General features: G+C 43.7%; 1 protein-coding gene across 2 annotated transcripts in view; it reads right to left on the bottom strand.

Annotated features, from left to right (window-relative positions):
* The window catches only part of VAT1L (vesicle amine transport 1 like), a 781,678-nt gene that overhangs the window by 313,506 nt on the left and 452,168 nt on the right, over window positions 1–16,004 (bottom strand). For both annotated transcript variants that reach the window (XM_085639998.1, XM_085639999.1), the window contains exon 5: window positions 12,525–12,628. In XM_085639998.1, the coding sequence (XP_085496124.1) occupies window positions 12,525–12,628 (104 nt within the window). The remainder of the gene's footprint in view (window positions 1–12,524; window positions 12,629–16,004) is intronic.

The raw sequence follows: 16,004 nt of genomic DNA, 5'->3' as shown, positions 1-16,004 counted from the left end.
TAACAATGCTGGGCTGGGTAAGGGCATGGCGGGGTTGGTGGCACAGGGAGGAGGAGTAGTTCATGCACTTAAGTGTGCATGATGGTTTGGATGGCCGTCTCGGGCCAGCCAAACAGTCACGCACACTTTGCATATTCCCCACCAGGCTGTAATGCACAGCCTGGTGGGGAACATTAACAGGCTCCCTGTCCCCTTCTGAACGCTGAACCACGGTGCTCAGACCAATCACAGCGCAGCTTTACAGCATTGTGATTGGCTTGGGAGAGACTGTGTGCTTCCTGCTTCTTACGGACTGGGAGTCAGGAAGAGAAGAGAAGCGAAGACGATGATGAGAGACGGCGGGAGAGGTAAGTGGTTTAAAAAAAAACATTTTTCGACTTCCATGCCTCCCCAACCCCGTTCCCTACCAGCCGCCACTGCAGATTAAGGAAACAAAAGCACATACCATCTGCACACCCTAGATACAGGGAGAAGGAGCAACTTCAAAGCTGAGCGAGAGTCTCCAACTACACTCAACTGGATCCACTTGTACCTTTTGCTAACATGATAATCTTTAGCTCTTAAAGGCACTGCAGACCACTTACACTAAAACATCAGAACAGAAGGACAGGCAAAACAACCTGGCCATAAAAGCAAATTGTGGAGAATCATTTTCTGAGCTATCATCAGAGCTTCTTCTCTCTCTGTTACTTCAAAAGAAATCTACCTAGAGATCCTGGAACAAAGGTGGAGCAAGGGTGGGTGGGAAGAGGGGGGAGGGGGAGGCATGACAAGTCGAGCCATCCTGGTTCGAGCCATTCCCAGTGCAACAAAACAAGTTCAGACTTAAACATTCTATGAGCTTTCTATCTTCTGGAAAGACATTATCATTTAAAATATCTCGCAGATTAGTCTCACGCATATGTCTGCATACTTGATTTTATTATTTACAGAGTGCAAACGTATGTCAAATATATAATTGAGGCACTAAGAACAAAGATCAAACGGTAAGAAGAGCACAGCTTGCTTAGTTATCGGAAACACCTTCTCTGCCACTAGTCCGTTGACTGCTACAACATTGACCTGTCATGTTTAGAGTGCGTCTTTCAACATCATGTCCACTTTGTTTTTTTCTGTCAGGTACTACTTTGCAAGCAATGTCCCCAATGTACTGGGGGACATTGCTCAGCAACATTGATCTTACATTTTCCAGAAATAACCACTTAGTGGGTTTGTCTTTACAAACTTAAAATTGCTGACAGGATCACCATGCCATCTTGTCATTGTCCAGCATTCTGTCATTCAATTGTTTCTTTTGCATCTTGTCATTTTAGACCAGTCATAAAAGCTTTCTCCCTGTGTCTGTGAAATTATTTTTTCATGAAAGAGATGGGACATTAGTACCAAGCTAAAGTTTACAAGCACAAGTTCCATCAAGGGCAGTAGAGGTGGTAATAACAACACCCAAATCGGTTGGACCACCAACCCTGAAAAGAAAATTGGACATTTAAACTTCTAAATCATGGTTCAGATTCCTATTTGCTAAATTAAAAATCTGATAAATATTACATGGTTTACCAACACATTATGCCCGCAACTTCTGCATCATACTAGACAGCAAGCTCACAGTGAAATGCCAGATCAACGCAGTCGCCTCTGCCTGCTTCCATACCCTTCGCATGCTCCAAAAGATCTTCAGGTGGCTCCCCATCGACACCAGGAAAACCAACACCAAAGCCCTTGTCACCCAGCTCGGTGACTATACCAATGCACTCTATACAGGAGTCTCCATTCAACTCCTGAAGAGACACCATATCATTCAGAACTCAGTGGCAAGACTCATCCTGGAAAGCTCCAAAAGGACCCACATCACCCTGATCTCAGGAACCTCCACTGGCTCCCCGTCCAGAAAAGATGCCAGTGTAAGATGCTAAAACACACCTACAAGGACATCCACGATCAAGGACCAGCAAACATCAACCACCTCCTGAACTACCACCAACCCTCCAGACAACTGTGCCAAACGAAAAGGGGTAGGAGCCCTTTTCTTGTCCCCTCCAATCTGATCTTTTTAGGGAGCTTGAGGAATAAAGGAGTTAGGTTTCAGTTCAATTTCACAATTACAGTGCAAACAATCTGGCTACACAGTGAAGCTTCAAGTTGGAAAGTCAGGTTAAGTGTAGATTTATTACAAATTCAAAGCCAACGTGATATAAATCAGTCTCAGAAACATCGCACAGCAATACGAAATTATCAAAGGACTTCCAACTCTGCGAACAAAGTTAATTCTCGATAGCAAATAACTTATGAGAACCTCAGTTGCAATAGTACAGATCAAACAAAATACAGCATAAGGAGATTGAAAATTACGATCTTCCTGTCTATGATAAATGAAGATCTGTAAGTCCCTGATTAAGCTATGATAAAGAATGCTAAGTTAAATCTAATTAGATCCATACGTAAGAAAGGATGTCCACATAGAAAACTTCAGCAGAAGTTTTCTAAAGTAAAGTATTGCATAGCATGGAGCAGCACGACAAGAATAAACCATAGAGGACAGAGGTCTAAACCTCTGGTAACCTAAAGAAATCTCAAATTGAATCTGTGTACAAAGCCACAGAACATTGTCTACTTATACCCTCAGAAACCGTCCTAAATTATTGTCTAAGATCCATTTAAGGACTACCTTCGAACAATACTTCTTTGGCAAAAACATTCAAAATTCTTTTTTCCTTTGATCCACATATTTGGGGATGGCCTTGGATTTATCCCTTCATTCCACATAAACAATAGGTCTCCCTTCTGGCTGTAATTTCATTCGCCCTTGACTCACTTTGCGCTTACTTATCTTTTTCTAACCTCTTACTTCGCAGTTTGTCACCAAAAAATTGTGTGAAAAAAAAGTGTCCACTGAAGGGCAGCAGCATGTCCAGGGTATTCATTAGCACCCTTGGTGATTACAAATGCCAGTGAAATGTGGCCATGTACATTGGAAGATTCACACTGTTCTTCAGAAGCTATGCTGATGGGTTTGCAGCAGGCATGCTGACACTTCGATGCGGCCCATTGGCGCTTGATAGAAAGTCTGTGTTTTGAGTTGAAATGTTACTGAGCTTTATATACCGGCTGTTAATGTCTTTAGACAAGTTCTGCTTCACATGGCAGACTGCAGATTAACAGGAGCGGCTCCTCTGCTAAGGTGGAGGAGCATCGCCCCACTGTCTCAGAGCAGTGGAAAAGGGGGAAAAATGATAATAACAATGCTGGGCTGGGTAAGGGCATGGCGGGGTTGGTGGCACAGGGAGGAGGAGTAGTTCATGCACTTAAGTGTGCATGATGGTTTGGCTGGCCGTCTCGGGCCAGCCAAACAGTCACGCACACTTTGCATATTCCCCACCAGGCTGTAATGCACAGCCTGGTGGGGAACATGCACAGGCTCCCTGTCCCCTTCTGAACGCTGAACCACGGTGCTCAGACCAATCACAGCGCAGCTTTACAGCATTGTGATTGGCTTGGGAGAGACTGTGTGCTTCCTGCTTCTTACGGACTGGGAGTCAGGAAGAGAAGAGAAGCGAAGACGATGATGAGAGACGGCGGGAGAGGTAAGTGGTTTAAAAAAAAACATTTTTCGACTTCCATGCCTCCCCAACCCCGTTCCCTACCAGCCGCCACTGCAGATTAAGGAAACAAAAGCACATACCATCTGCACACCCTAGATACAGGGAGAAGGAGCAACTTCAAAGCTAAGCGAGAGTCTCCAACTACACTCAACTGGATCCACTTGTACCTTTTGCTAACATGATAATCTTTAGCTCTTAAAGGCACTGCAGACCACTTACACTAAAACATCAGAACAGAAGGACAGGCAAAACAACCTGGCCATAAAAGCAAATTGTGGCGAATCATTTTCTGAGCTATCATCAGAGCTTCTTCTCTCTCTGTTACTTCAAAATAAATCTACCTAGAGATCCTGGAACAAAGGTGGAGCAAGGGAGGGTGGGAAGAGGGGGGAGGGGGAGGGGGAGGCATGACAAGTCGAGCCATCCTGGTTCGGGCCATTCCCAGTGCAACAAAACAAGTTCAGACTTAAACATTCTATGAGCTTGCTATCTTCTGGAAAGACATTATCATTTAAAATATCTCGCAGATTAGTCTCACGCATATGTCTGCATACTTGATTTTATTATTTACAGAGTGCAAACGTAAGTCAAATATATAATTGAGGCACTAAGAACAAAGATCAAACGGTAAGAAGAGCACGAATCTGGACCTAGAAATAAACAACAATATTCCGGTTTCTTCAAAACGCCAATAACGAGCCATTCTGTAGCAATTTCACTGTTAACGTGTTAAAGAAATTTGGACCCAGCAACTTAAACGACCAACCACATAAGTAGGCACATTTAACTATGGGAACTTGCAACGATAGCTGTGATTGGGCGAAAAGAGCCCCCCTGGAGTGGATGGCTGGAAGAGATGAGCCAGGTAAAACTGTTCCTTTTGGGAGAACACTTCATGTATTAAACAAAAACATTTAAATTCAGAACTCCGCTAAACACTCAAGTTCTGTAAGACTCATGGTGCATGAGAGACATTGTGAAACTTTTTGAGATGGTAGATAAGTCACAGCTGTGCCTAGTACTCCCTGACGTTTCATTAAGGTTCAAGTACGAGCTATTACAGTAATTACGTTCTGAAATACACAGGCAGCGAAAAGCAAAGCAGGCAGATCTATTGGGAGAAAAAAAGAAACAGTTGGAAGAGGCACGAAGTGTAGAAGTTAGAATTACATACACAATTTATCTGCGCATTCATTGTAAGCTCAATCAAGGGTGACGCAGAGTCAATTAACTTTGGGTGCAGGTGGCAGAGTGACTGTATAGTGAGTCGATCTGCCAGAGAAAGATCAGCCCCCCCAAAAAAAAAGCATAAGACATAGAGGGACACCTCCTCCTTCCTACACCTCTGGGACACAAGTCTGACCTCCTCCCAGAGGTGTAGGAAGGGCTTCACTGGCTCTAATACCAGAAAGGAAAATGGCCTCCCTGTGTCCCGATACAGTAATAGAAAACAACCACAACTGAGGTGCGATCAGTGCTTAACTTGTAAATAAATCAGTGCTGAAGCCCTAAGTTCTGCTCAGAAGCCCGCGGCCAGTGAATTTACATTAGAGTGTGCCAAATTCCAAAGCTGCGTAGCCTTCAATTGACCTCAGGCCTCCTTATTCCATTATTACAAAAGAGAGCGACTATGTGCCAATTATTCAGGTCCAGCATACAAGTCCAAAATAGTACAAAACAAGGTGGTAAGCCGTTCCTACGCACGCGTAAGAAGCAGACCCGATGATGAAGCAAGACACCTAGCTGGCTGGGTGTGTGAGGGTCTTTTTCCAAAGGAGAAAAGACTTTCTCCAACTCAAGGACGCATTTTAATGCTCTCCTTACACACAACAACCTGTAATACTCAGTAGGAATGGCATACGACCTTGTTTTGTCTCCTTATTCCATTGCCAGACACTCCCTGACCCTATATTTCACTCTTGCAGGTTTCTGCTTTCTCCCTGTGTGCCGGTTTTTCCGCCTTTCTCTTTCTCCATCTTTCCACTTTGTGTGTTTTTCCCTCTGTTGCTCTCTGGAAATATCCAAAGAGAGAAATATATGCTAGTCCCCTAAAATAAGTGCTGGGGTCCCCACTGGCAACTACTGGCTAAAATTAAGCACTGGGTACAGCCGATCCCTAACAACCCTCAACCCGGGTGTCACTTCACCTACTGCACTAACCATAGCGATAGTTCCCCAATTTCTTCATTCTGTCTGTATTTCCCTCTCTCTTCTCTGTCTCCAACTCTCTCCTATCTCCGTCCTACTTTAACCTGCTGTCTCCTCAATCACTACCCGTCCTGTCACTCATCTCCATCCTATCACTTTTCCCATTTTGCTCCCATTAAACCACTCCTCTCTTTCCTCTCTCCAACAATGTTCTCATATCTTCTCTCTCCTATCTTCATTCTACCCTTTTTTCCTCTTGCCTCCCCTTAATCTGGATGCTTTTTCTAGCTCCTACATTTTAGCTCTCACATCTATATCTTGTCTTCACTTCTCGCTCTATCACCCAGCTCCTTTCTCCTGTTCTTCCCTGTCATCCTTTCTCTTCGAATCCCTTTATCTCACCTTATCTTTTTCTTCCTTTTTGTGACTTTTAGCTCTCTTTGCTATCATTCACCCTTTCCTTTCAATCATTTTCACTAATTTCCTCTCTTCACCATTTATCTCACATCCACTATCATGTCATTCTTAATGCGTCCACACTTCCACGGGCTCTCCAAAAGTAAATACATTGTTAGTCCCCTGGCTCTGTGCGTCAATCATTCAGAGAGGGAGGCCTGAATTATAACTGCAGTAGATACAGGGCTGGTTGGTCCCTCATCACAATTCTGGGCTCTGATACCACTTCATCTGCAGCACCTCTGATGGCTACACCATTGCTTGCTCCAATTATGAAGCAAGTATGCCATGGTATACAGTGTCAATTGCAGTGGTAGATCCAATATAAATGCTGCTGCTGCCACGTCCTCTTGATCAAAGGCATAACCTCCTCTGAGGTAAAAATTTGAGTGGTCTAAATCCATTCCTGGGTAGAAGTCTTGTTGCCATTAATAAATGGCACCACTTTCATCCAGGAAGAAAGCTAATTCTTTGAACATAACTTTCTCACAGGCTGTCTCTAAAGTACGACAAGAGTGATAGTTTGCTATAAAGCATCAGGAGCTGGAGATATTTTATTAGCAATGGCATTACCCACCTTTTATTCCCACCACCCCTTGAAGTGAATGACAAATTGACCGGGTTCAACAATCTGCAATTACTAAATTAGAACCTTTCTAGATAGGAGGAGTGCAAGGATCTACACTTGAGCCTTATTTAATGCTCAGTTACAGTCCCTCTATATCCTCTATGATAGGGGTAAACAAAAAAAAACACACTTGGAGGTGAGATGAACCTGGGGAAGCACATACCAGAGTGGCATGAGTGGTGCTTGGCACAAGATATGCAACTGCAGATCCCTTGAATGTCTGATTGGTAAAACAATGGCAAATTACAGCACAGAGGCTGGTTCAGCTGAGTTGGTGTGACAGAGCAGGGTCAAAAAGGAATTAACTACTGAGAACAGTTTTAAAGAACATTTTCAACTTCCACAATACATCTAGATAGTTAGTCAAGTTTACCATTTACAATGAGCTGCTTGGCTCTGTCAGGTGGCTTTATGGATAAACAAGTCTTCCTCCTGATACACTAGACACCACTGGTGAACACTGCCTAATCTGAATCAGAAGGATTACTGACCTCAAGCTTTCTCAAAACTAGGAAATAAGGCTCCACTTTTGAGATTCGTATGGAAAGAACAAAGAGCAAAGAACATTCCTTTAGCACAGACTCTAAGACAATTCACGTTTTGTCTTTGGTACTTCAAGAAATTCAGGTAATAAGTCGGCAATCACACTTTACTGGGAATTGCTATAAATGGGGTTTCTGGTTGGCTAGGGTATGCACCTAAGCCAGGCAGAACCCACCACTCTAGTCAGGGTAAGGGAGCTACACAAAAGTTAACCCCTGCTCACCCCTTTGGAAACTTGGCCAGAGCAGTCAGGCTTAACCCACAGGCAATGTGTAAAGCGTTTTGCGCAATACACTCACACCAGTGACACAATAAACACACCACAAAAGAGACTCCTCATACTATTATATAAAAATTTGTTTCAGTATTGCATATAAACATAGACCAAAACAACATAAACCAATAATTACTTTGCCTATTGGACAATTGTCAAAACATCACAGTTAGCGTAATAAGATAAAGACTTATATGTTGCACACGTCAAGAAACCACCATCACTGCACATACAAATGGAAATCCTGAAATAATACTTGTTATCCTAACAATGCAAGGCAAAAACAACAGATATCATAACATCAGGGCATGAAAGACAGCAGTTAGTGTAGGGGAGAAAATACATGAGTCACCAAATATCATTATAGTACAGAAATACTCCAGTATTATTGACACTGTGACCTTAAACATACTCCAGGAAAATCCTGATTATCCTCTTCAAAATGAAATCACAGCCGAGAATGAGTAGAAGTGTCCCAAAAGTACTAGGGCATAACACCACCATTCTCCTATTAATCTTTATATGGTAGGGTCACAAAAATGTACACACCTGGGTACCTATCTCACGGGTTATTGTAATTTGGTCTGTGTATATAAGGTTAATCCCCGTTATCCACAAAGCACATAGTTAACACATCACCCAAAATGCCAATGAGGCACAGGGATCCCAGTAATTACCCATGAGGCCCCGGAGCACCTGCGCTCCTATTAGTGAAAAGATGTGAGACAATCTCCTTTATGTGGCAAGCGGCGGCCCTCCACGTAGGTGGGGAGTACGATTCCAAACTCACTAGGGGCCCAACTCCCCCTTGGTACTCGGTGACATGCACAGAGCTGCCTGTGAGTGTAGATTGACTATCCTGGGCACCCAGTCTTTTGTTGAAAGTAAATGCTCTGGAAACTGTCAACGCACCAGAGTGGATGCCTGCTTCTACCCCAGGGGAACTAAGAAGTGCACGCTGTGGGAGAATGAGTACAGGCCTATCGGGGACAGACAAGACGCTCACCACGCACAGCTCTTCAAAGTAAAATGCCCTTTAGACCCTCACCAAAGGAAGCTTCCCACACGTTCCAGTCGCCAGGAAAGGAAGCAAAAGCCAGGAGCATACCTCTGTATCTAAAAGAAACCCTCCATTCCCACAGTAGTAGAGTTGACCACTTGCAGTCTTGTCTCATGTCACCAGAATGCTAGTCATAGTTTGTCAATGTACACGTCATAGTTTGTCAATGTACACAAAGGCACATGAGGGCTGAGATAGTATGTATGCTACAAACCCCAATGGAGTCTGTTATCAGGTTACAGGAAAGTCAAAAAGCCTGAAAGCTTACACCAATGTGGTTAGGAATCCACAAAAAGCACATTTCTGCAGTTTTTAAGAGCATCAGTGCATGTGTACATCTCAAGAAAAGCTGGAACAGTTTCATCATCATTTTTGGAATGACGGGTACAAGCGTCTGCTTTCGGAAAAGTACCACAATAAATACTGTGATATAACATTAAATTATTACCTTGCTCAAATAAACCTACTGTTTTCAGAACTTGAGAAAGAAAGGCCCCTATTTAGAGTTAGAATGCTGCGGGACATCCCCCAAAAAGCAGCGGATGTCCCTTTCCCCATAGTAGATGTGCATTGATGTAAATGGCACTGTGTATACTGTATTTAACAGAAATGAACCCCCCACTTTTTGGAAAATGCCAGGCTTTGCCCAGATTTAAATAAAAAACAAAGATTGCAAAAAAACACTGAGTGACGTTAACATAAAAGCAGAACTCAAACCTCAAGTCACATGTTCTTATGCTAAAATATGGCTTCAATGATAATTATACCAGAAACGTGCATAACAGACCAGAATTCCCAAGGTGTCGCTGGCAAAAAACAAATTAAATTGTTATTAATCTCTAATGAATTGTCAAAGGATTTCACGAACGCCTACTGTATTATAAGTGAATATGTCATATGTGGCTTTTGCAATAATTATGACAAATGAATAGTTATATTGTGTTGACACAGTATATTTGAGAAGTCTGAATGAATACGCCTGTGGTATTTAGAACTCTGATGATTTCGAATGGAATGCTGTGCAATGGTTTCAATGCCTTCAGAAATGCCTCTGTGAGAAAGGACATTTTAATCTTCGATTTGCATGAATTCCGCGACTACAGTGATTAATAAAAAGGGCCATGGTATCAGAGTGGATTGAATACCATCAGCGTTATCTAACAGCGGAGTTGGCATCCTGCGGCTCCACGCTAACTACATGCAGCCTGGAAGAAAGTGTCCTCCCCACCAGTAGTGCTTCGTGAACATATGCACTGACGGCCATATTACTGCCTAAAGGACAGCCACCCATCACGCCACTCCAATGGTAGCAGCCCTCATACCTTCAGGGACTGCTTCTTTGCCAGTGCATACCAGAGCTTAATGCAGAGGGCTATCCGCCACAACAATGTCCGCTTCTGCACAGTCTTCCCCTTCTTTGCTATGGAGAATCCCCATAAAAAGGGGATTGCCCACTCAATGGTCCTTGGGGCAATCTTTGTAAATGCTTAAAGACCTTTTGGGGTCCAACTGATGGAGCTTCTCCTCCTCCTCTGAGGGATGGGAAGGACCAAAGAAGGATGGGGAAGTGACAGATTGCCCAATGTAAAGGGGAGTCACAAATAAGAAGGACGCCTGGATCCTCACCACCAATTTGTATGAAAAAACGTGGGTTCACTGACAGTGCCTGCATTTTACTCAAGCAATGAGCTGATGTGATTGCAATACGGAAAACATCTTCAAGGTCAGGAAACACAGCGAGCAGCTACGCTCAAATAGTGGCAGCCAATAGTGTGCACACAAAGAAGTTAAGATCCCACTGTGCAATCACATCATGGGCTTGAATAGTGTACAAATGATGAATGTCAAGACCACATTAACATCCCACTGTGGAATCCCACAGACAGTTTGGGAGGAATGTGTGTCAAACCTTTAATAAATATCATCACAACATGTGATTTGCACAAGGACGATTGGTCCGGCATATGCAGAAATGCTGAAAAGGTCAAGACATAACCTTTTGTAGTGCATTGCTATATTCTAAACGTTCCAAAGCGTTCACCCTATCTCTAAAGGGGTGAGACCCACCAAAAAGCGTGCCCATTAGCAAAGCCTGTACATCATCAAGATAATCCGGTGAACCTCATCCAGGCATGTCTCTGATAGATAACACTGACACCAACTGCCGTGAGAATGCAATCCATGGTATCCAAACCACTGAGGATAACACACTTTGTGGCATAATGCTGGTATGTATCGTCCAAGCCAGAGAGGCTCTATGATCCTCCGGGCAAGATCTCACTGGCCATGTCCCAAACGAATGGTGACTAGCAGCACAATAGGCAGACTGTGTTTATGAATCAAAGTGCCAAGCTGGCAGAGCAAAACATAGGCATCCATCCTTTTGGATTGTCTGTTTGGAGGATTGTTTGGAAAGTAGCTAAGGTTCACCTAACTAGTCGAGGCATGTACAATAAGACTCTCTGGAGCAGGGTGCTTTGTGAGAAAATCCAGATTACCAGCCGTAGGTCTATGACATATGGCGACCTGCCAGCTAATAGGCAGACAAGAACATGGTTTCAGCCATGGAGCCATCGGAGTATCTGTGAGTGCATCATTAAATAAGAGCAAGGGTTCCACTGTTGCTGGCCCAGGCTGTAGAATTTCCATCAAAGAATTTGTGTTTGTCTTAACAGGGGGTAGCTATAATTGTAGCACAGAGGCTGGCCTCGGAACCACTACTGCAAACTAGGCCCTATCTTACATTGGTGGCCCATGTGGCGAGTCAAGCTCTGTCTCAGGATCCAACATGAGCATTGGAACAAGATCGTTTACTGGCGCTGGTGGTGTCGGCACTGGTGTCAGGGTTCTGGGAACCTGAGAGGATCTCTAAGCCAGAATCCAAATCGTGACCAGAGTCTTTATGGATCTGGTCAAGTCGGAAATCGAGCTCCAGATCCACATTGGAAGGAGAAGAGAAAAAGAAAAGAAAGAAAGTTACTGACTTTAGTGTGCGCCTGTCACTTCCAGGGGGGTATGGAGCCAACGCAGGGCCACTTGTCATAACCTGTGGGAGCACTCTACATGTGTATTCAGTCTTGCGCCTGGGGAAAATTCTAAGGTGAGGAACCTACTGTATCTACCAGAATCAAATATTGACAAAAATCATTGCATATCAACTTGAAAAATATAAATCACCAGTGACATTGCTTGCAATCAAAGAAAAACTTTGTCGGCAATTTAGTAGAATTACTGTATCATGAAAGATAGAATCAATGGTAGTCTGCACTTCCCAGAAATAGGGGCAGGTAATAGTATGATGAGTGAGAACACATAAATTCCTTTCCCTGTGGCATTCTTTAGGGTAGTGTGAAATGGAAAACGCATGGCTAGTCATGTCAAATCAAAAGATGGATTTATTGTAATACAAAAACTCCACTGGGCACATACACACACTATCTATAGAAACGAACAGTGCATATAAATAGTTCTTTAAAAATCCAATTTCAGAATTGTTTTATATTTGCACTCGAACCAGTAATTCTATAAAACAACTGGTAATGAACCCTTCATTGCTATAATATGTAAATATTGATCTGTGGCTGTCACTAACCACATTGTATTACTGTGGCTCACAATTTTTCAGAATGTAAGGGACATTCCAATTGAAACCCTAAATTCGAAGGCGTCTTAACACTTGATAACACTACAAATTCAAAATAGAATGGGCGAACAAATTCACGTTAAGTGGAGGTGCGTCATGAGGAAATATTCTAGGTCCATAAGAAGTGCTTTCAGAATATGATGCTAGAAATGCGTGCAGTGTTTGACACTCACCATACAAAATATATGTCCCCAGTGGCTTGAGGAGACTTAGGCCTTTTCCTGTATGTTCTCCACATAAACAATCCAGAACGATATCCACTCCATCAGGCGTTATTCTGAAATGTATGAAAATAAACAGTTTCACTGGACATGTAACACACAGATCTTTTTTTTCTGTTCTGCCATTCTCTACATAAAGAAAGGCAAGGTAAAAGACATCAACTAATGTGTGATGCGTTGCTTGCAAAACTGTTGAGAAAATATTTAAGTATACACATGTAAGGATTAACATAACAGCACATTAAAAATATAGTTTTTTTTTCTAGTTTTATATAGCGCTGACTCCGAGGGTATCAGAGCGATTTACATGAGCACCAGTTGCTCATTCATGTTGTTAGGCAAGGGGAGATAGTGATTTTCCCAGAATCAGAGGTGTTGAGCGTCCCTGCCGAGGCTCGAAACCCGTTCCCCAGTTTCGAAGTCGACGAACTAGCCGTTATGCCACATTATTAAATAAAGGATTCAGGGGCTTATTTATGAGCCATTGCGCCTGTTGTGCGCCGCTGTTGCATCACTTTTCGTGACCCTACGGCAGCGTAAAACAAGCGCCACGTTGCGACATATTTACAAGGTGATGCATCTAGGCTGATATGTCACCTTGCAAAGCCCTGCGCTACATTATACCTGCGTCAGGTATAATGTATGCAGGGTGGGCGTTCTGTCATAACAAAGCCCGGTAGAAGTGTTGCAGTGAAATCTATGAGATTTCACTACGACACTTCTATACCGCCAATGCGTCGAAACCTTACGCCTGCCTCATGGCAGGCGTAAGGGTGACACAGGACATTTCACATGGGGCTTGCCCCATGTGAAAGGAACATTGCTGGAATTGCGTCAGGCTTCCAGCACAACTCCAGCAATGTGCCACTTTTTGCGCCGACAGATACGTCAGTAACACTGACGTATCTGTCATTCCCTGTGACATGATGCGTCATACTGTAAATATGACGCAACATTGGTGTCGCAAGGAGGGTGCACTGAGAAGTGGCACATTGCTGTTTTCACGCCGCGATGCGCCACTTCTCATAAATGAGGCCCGTAGTGTAGTGACAAAACATAAACCAATAATAGTGGCAGACAATTGTGAACCATTCCCACACATCCCCCTACTCAAGTTGATGGTACTGTTGTGGACTGTGTAGAGTGGGTTTATTTTTCAGGACAAGTAACCAACATTTTATTTTTACGCTTAAGCCCATTTGAGGCTGGAGTGTCTATGGGTGGTATGTAGATGATATGTATCGCTTTACATGGTGCAGTCATTACCTACTAGAAGCGCAGAGAGCATCTCAGAGATTAAATTAGTGTCCTTTCACTTTATTTAAAGAAAGGTTTTCTACAGGGACGTATGCTGTGTTTTGCCACCTTCAGGCAACTTGAGGAGGTCGATACAAGACAATGTTTCGATTCACTACATTTTTTGGCAACATTTTTGCAACTTAGCGGTGCTTCTTTCAGAGAGAGAACATACTTTCCTGGCCCTTCAGTTGCACCTCTTGACATAAATAGTGTAGTAGCAACCTATGTGAAATGTTGGGAGCTGGACAGCCAAACTGGATGCTTCCTTGGTGGGTGATAACAAGTGATATACGCCTGTGGCTGCCAGCTTCCTGCCCTCTAACATACTTTGTCCATCTGTACATGCTATCCTATTACCCAAGTCCTCTTGCTTGCGCTGGCCTACCCTCATACCCTTCAGGTCAATGACTACTTATTTTTGCCTGTCAGCAATGAGAGCAAGGCATTGTGATGGGAGGATATGCTGTCAATCACTGACAGTGTTGTCTGGTTGGTGGCACAGCAGGCTGGCCAACTCACATAGAATCATCTTGTGTCTCATGTACAGCACACAGTGAAAGAGATGACGAGCTGACACCCCTGCACTGTGTGGGTTTCCAGACCATCTTGAGAGGTTTTGGACAGTCAGTATCCATTATGGGTTTTTAAACCATCCGAGGGCATTGGCAGCAGCCTTAGCAAACGTTTGTGTTATTTGTGGGGTTGAGGGAGAAGTTGGAGTCGGGCGTGGGCAGAAGGGCCTCAAAGGTAGTTCTTAACATAAAGCCCACCCAATACTCACATGGTAACAATGCTTTTAAAGTTTGCTGGTGTGGCACTGAGCAAAAATGTCTCCTAGTGCCCAGCAATGAACCTTGAAGAACCAGCAGGACCCGGTTGTCTCATTCACCAAATAGTACACTTTCATGGTGATGTGCCTATCTCTCCTGATCACTAGATTTGGGAGGCCCATCTCTATGCAGAGTATTTCCTGACATGATTGCTTAGACATGTGAACCCTAGGGAATGGGGCCGTCCACTTGTTCAAACATATCTGCCTCTTCCACTTTTCAAAGTTCCTCTTCCACCTTGAGCAGAGATGGAGAGCCACTCATTAATGTCAAAAGCCCATGGGTGGCAAGTTCTAGACAATGGTAAAATTCACCATTTTCTCCTTCAAGCATCTGATCCCCTTGAAGAGTTCTTTCAAGTCTCCTAAGACGATAGCAAGCTAGCAGGGTGCACACTGAATGCAGATTGACTCAATTGTAGCTTTTGTTACTGAGTAGCAGCTCACCAAAATTCCCACACCTCCTTTCATCATGCTCCTTGGTTGAGGTGGTCATATGATTGTGTATGAGGTCCATGACCAACATGCCTGCCAGAGGGAGGGTTTTGGCCTATGTGCATTGGTAATGGGTTTGATGACCAATGGAAAGGACAGAGCCTCACAGATATTTTGGGCCATAACAATAATTGAGGCCATAGTGTTGATGATGGTGGTTAATAGCCACAGCCGTATCAGCACTTGACATTTGGGTAGAGGTTGGACACGTCTGACATTGGTCGACGGCATACACCGCATGTACAGTGCCTCTTCTCTCGCCATCACCCATGTCATCTTTATTTTGGTCGCCAATTGAGGATGCAGTGGTATTCACTGCCTTCTTCTGGGAGTTTCGCTGGAGGCGGGACAATCTGCGATCTTTTGCAATATGATTAATTTTCTCACATGCTGAGCACTTTTTTAGCATTTGATGGGCACTCTCCTGAATGCTGGAATAGTCCCCACAACATCCAGAGGGCTAACACATGTTCAGGCAGCCGTTTTCTTTGGCGCGGTGACTGTTCTGGTGATCTAGTTTACTGATTTCCTGTTGATACGCCTAAGGTGGGCTACTAAAATGTGTGAATCCTTTCCACTGGAGAACTCTTTATAGCAACTTAGGGAAAAAATATCCTGCACCGACTTACCTGGCTTTTGAAGGATCAGTCCTCTTAACAAGGCAGACACACACGCCTGTATAGTTTGCACCAGTTTTTCCTTCATTTTGCAATGCAGGGTGCCTGTGCTAGCAAGCATGTTCATTCTAATAAAGAAGGTATTCACTGATTCACTGGGGTCTTGTTGAGCCTGACGCAGAAGCTATCGTT

The sequence above is a fragment of the Triturus cristatus genome, chromosome 12 (assembly GCF_964204655.1).
Source record: "Triturus cristatus chromosome 12, aTriCri1.1, whole genome shotgun sequence".
In the NCBI taxonomy this organism is placed as follows: Eukaryota; Metazoa; Chordata; class Amphibia; order Caudata; family Salamandridae; genus Triturus; species Triturus cristatus.
The sequence above is the reverse complement of the archived record's forward strand: the minus strand, read 5'-3'. Positions and strand labels throughout refer to the sequence as shown.